The 4,620-nt window shown below is 46.4% G+C and overlaps 1 protein-coding gene across 3 annotated transcripts in view; it reads right to left on the minus strand.

Moving 5' to 3' along the window:
* LSAMP (limbic system-associated membrane protein) overlaps window positions 1-4,620 on the minus strand; it is a 552,317-nt gene that overhangs the window by 77,612 nt on the left and 470,085 nt on the right. For 2 of the 3 annotated variants that reach the window (XM_019526970.1, XM_019526969.1), the window contains exon 7: window positions 815-850. The exons of the other annotated variant lie outside the window; for it this stretch is intronic. In XM_019526970.1, coding sequence (XP_019382515.1) covers window positions 815-850 — 36 coding nt within the window. The remainder of the gene's footprint in view (window positions 1-814; window positions 851-4,620) is intronic. 3 annotated transcript variants of the gene reach the window in all.

Genomic DNA, 4,620 nt, shown 5'->3' on the forward strand with positions numbered 1-4,620 from the left:
TGTTCAGAGCTAGCCCAGGTACATACAGACCTGCATTGTGCCAGGAAGAGATACGCTGAAAACCTGGACAAACTTTTGAACATCTCTGCCATGCTGATTTGACTGAAGACTTACCACGTGCATGACAGAGATGTAACTACTACCAAGGTCTCCAGATTTCCTTTACTATACTTTTAGACTCTTTCCCTGTGGACTTGGTCAGTCAAGGTCTCTCACCATCTTTTGTGCTTTAACAACTAACTATGATTCCTTTAATGATTAGTGAGCCAGATGACCTGCCATATAAACAGCAGAAGTTGCTTTCATTGGTGACAGATGAGCCAGGGAAAAGATCTGTTGTGGGTAAGCACTCCTAAGTTTGCATGCTTCCCTGTTCCCACTTATTTGCCCAACCTGTTCTGGATTCCTCATAGTAGTAGTTTTGAATTTATTTTCCCCTTGCAAGATTTCAGGTACCCTGCTGCTTCTACTCAGACAAGGAACATCCAAAGAAGAGCCATTTTCAAGTAGTTTGCCATGTATCATTTTGGGCGGAATATATAGAGATGGACCTGAAGACAATTTGAACAGCACTTAACACATGGAGACTTCTCTGAGTCTCAGCTCAGACACACAGTCTCAGGCTCAGGCTTGGATTTTGGCAACGATTTGGGGTGGGGGGGCAAAGGGTCAATACCCATGTCATGGAAAAGATGACACCTTGATGTTATTTTCGCTTTGGACTTTTTTGCTCACCCTTAGCTCTCAGCATTTGTTGAAGATGATGGAGAATGACCCGGCTAAAGAGCTACTTTGATATAAAACATATACTGACCTGGAAAAGGGTTGGGGAGTGTGGGTAAAACTCGCTCTAAAGGGGGGAAAAAAAAACAATAAGCAACATGCAAGTGAAAAGGAAAAACCACTTTCCACACTGAGCAAACAGGAATTATAAACCTGACAGCTCTCCCAGCCTGACATTGTATTAACTAAGGTTTCACATCCCAGAGCATCAAGCCATCAACACACCCTGGGATGCACTGGCAACAGGAAGTTGACGCAGATCTGAACAAGTGGTATCTGCACAGTAGGCGGAACCAAATGCCCACATTGAAACTAGTTACAGCAGAGGTCACACAGCCTGCTGCCACATCCAAACACCCCTATGTTGTCACAAATTGGGCCCACTTAGCTGCCTCTCCTGCTTAGATATAGCTTGTGACTGAGATGCACTTATGCAGCCTTACAAGTCAGCACCCTGACATGTACTCACTGTTTCCACAGCCTCTATTCAACACTGGCTTGTTTGTAATGCCCATGGACATGTCATGGACTATGCTGAATCCCAACTGGGGATGAATTTCCTTTGGCCTCTTACCTCCCCATGGCATATTTGAGGCAGAGGGAAGTTGCAGTCCCATCACAGCAGCCGTTTGTTTATAAGGCTGCTGCTTGGAGATTCTCTGTTACATGCTTGCACCATGATATTGAGACTTCTAGCACTGTGCATTGCTTTCCTAAAGCACTTCCCACTCCAGGATCCTAACCCCTGTACAGGCACTATGGGCTTTATCTCCAGGCTGTGCCCGGGTCCACTACTGAGAAGCAACCTGCCCCGCCCCCCTGTAAGGCCCACCCCATCAGCTCGAAAGGACTACAATTCCCTTGGAGCAGCCTTATGAGTGTCCCCAGTGCTGCTGCTCATGGGCTCTGCCTTGAGTATGCTTATTAGGGCACTCTTAGGGACCCCCTGAGGTCATATGTTGCCCCATTTCTGGGATATGGCATGTGCAGAGTGGGAATCAGTGGGAGCAGACTCCTTCACACCAGTGCTTCCAGGTACAGCTCAGAGGCAGTGCAGATGAGCCCTCAGGGATTAAGATTCATAACCTGTCAGAGTGAGGCACCCATTATCATCGTCCCATATTTACAGATGGTGCAGCTGATGCAGAGACTTGCCCAAGATCATATGGTAAATCAGTGGCAGAGCCAGGCACAGACCCAAACACTTGTGATGCCAGTCCCCTGTGCCTAGCTGGTAGCTCATTCTCCCTCCATTGTGTCAGCCAGTAGAGACTTAGAGATGGTAGGTGTCCAACTACAGGTTTTCCCACCCAGGGGCTGATGTTAGGTCATGGGTACACACATGCATGAATGTTCTGCCTACATTGCCAGACAGATGTGGGGTAGCTACTGGGCTAAATGAACTGACAGACACGATCTCCTTCTCCATTAAGATCATCTTTGATGGGAGATGAATTTTGCAGATTATACAGGTATAGTCACCATTCATTATTCACTTGGTTATCAACCGAACTCCTGCTATTCAGGGATTAACTCACTTTATATGAGACCCTGGGCTCAGAGAAGCTGTTCTGTGAATAGCCCGAGCCAATCCGAACGTAGCAGGTCAATTACATCCCTATGACAATGGTAGATCTCCTGCCCTAACAGCTCTAATGGAAGTGTTTGAGTCTGCAGCAGGCACTGGGGAGACTGTCTCTTGCTTGAAAAACACACAGCTAGCCTGGCCCTCAGTGTTTATGCAGCAACAGGGGACCATTGTTCTGCGAAAACAGGCTGTTGTGCTTGACATGACTTCCTTGTTATTTAGTTCAGTTAAATAACTCCAACCCCTTACCTGCCTCTTGCACAGCAGGCAGAAGACTGCACTCTGCAAGCACTTTAAAGTAAAAGCACTCCAGCCTCATTACCACATTGCTGTCTATTGAATGATTCTACCTCCATTCCCCTGGCTTGCCAGAACCACCCTCTCTGCTCCACCCGGGGCTCATTATCCAACCTGTCCTCCCCATAACAACATCACCTCACCTCACCTCATTATTCTCCCCGCTATGACAGTTCCTGTTAGAATGCAGGGCTGCTGGGTAAAAGGCAGGTTGCAGGCTGTGGACTGCCCAATTCACTTACAGCGACAGGCTTCAAGCCCCATCTGCTAAACAGCAACTATCATAAACTAATGTGTGCAGGAAGCAACCCATGGACTAGGAGCTGAGAGGAGATATGCGCGTGTGTACGAATTAAACCTGCACCCTTGCCTAGCCATGGATACATAATGACAGATTGGAAGTGCATTCTGATTCTTCAAGGAACACGCTCATTGTTGAAGATAGCACTGCGTGACCAAAATGATAACAATACTTGAAGTCTCTTGAGGATTCAAGTGGTGGAAACCTGCTTGCTGCTGCTTCTAATTGGCACAGGCCTGGCCAGCTGCCTCTTCTACTCCAGACCTGCTTATTCACAGGCGTGCTCACGAAGGATGCAAACTGGTGAAGAGAAGGGACCGCTGGGGTGAGCGTCTGCCATAAACCAGACAATGCAGCCAGCAGGAATGTGAGATGCTGCCAGTGCCTGTGGTTTTCTGCTTTATCCCAAATCAATGGGCTAGACCCTCTGAAGACATAAGTCAGTGGATTTGCACCAGCTGAGCCCTTGGCCCAGTAGGTGCAGAGACAACTTTTGTTTTGTTTCCGTTACACACTGGGATGTCTTTGAAACAGTTGTGTATGCGCATACAACTATGCATACACAACACATACTTGTATGCCTGCATGTGCTCGCTTGCCTTAAGTGTGTGCACCTATACACATCTGCCTACTTGCCTTTACATGTGCTCACGAATGGCTACATATTGTGTAAGTTTATGTTTATTCCTGGGCATCACATGGATTTAGGCACAAATTATTGCCTTGTTCATGCATTTACCCAAAGCCTCCTGCTAATTCTGAAAGGAAAACAAGTCCCTTCCTACAGGCTACATTTAGGACAAATGTATCCAGCTATGCTGACACTGATGCATCACCACTGTATTCTGTCAGTCTGATGTCCCTTGTCTATCCATGTGATCATTTTCCAAGAAACCTCTTGCAGCCTGGATGTTCTGGGATGGGACGTTTGCTGTCTTTTCCCCTGTCTTTTATCGCATTCTTTTCTATAAATTCCTTCTGTTTTGAACCTCACCTGACTCTCTTTCATTTTGTGGGATAGAAATGTTTGTCTTTGGCAAACTCCAGAAGTGATGAGTATAAATCTCTCTGGCTACACAGCAGGCAAAGATCCTGTGGGGTCCATTCAGGAAGATCACTAGCTCTTTAGTAATATATCTCAGCTCTTTATACAGCTCCTATCATCACATTAAGTCTAAGGACTTCATCTCCTGACTTTTTCATAGCACCTGATGTTTCTTGGAACATCAATCACCCCTATTTTCTCTCTCACTAAACTGTATTTTCAAATCATTTGGTGACTGCCTGTTAAGCCCTCCACCTCCGGCAAAGCCAAAAGCATCTGACTATCACCACCCTCCACCTATTTTACTGTTTTCTCACCATCTGTCGGTTCTTCAACCACTGTGGAGGCTTCAGGCACTGACATTCCATCTGCCTCACAAAAGAAACGTTGCCCTGGAGCGAGTTTGTTTCCTTTTTAAAAAAATAAAATCTTCCCCCTGCTGTTTTAATCAATCCAATTCCAGAGGAGAAAATCACTGAGAGGGATCGCACGCTGTACCTTGCAAACACATGCACTTGTTTGTGGCTGAGTGTGTGCAGTTGCAGTGTCTGAGCTGCATGACCTGCAAAGAGGTGTTTCTTCTTTGTTTTAAGCCAGGCTTGTGTT

The sequence above is a fragment of the Gavialis gangeticus genome, unplaced genomic scaffold (assembly GCF_001723915.1).
Source record: "Gavialis gangeticus isolate Ggan-Ray unplaced genomic scaffold, GavGan_comp1, whole genome shotgun sequence".
NCBI classification, from domain to species: Eukaryota; Metazoa; Chordata; order Crocodylia; family Gavialidae; genus Gavialis; species Gavialis gangeticus.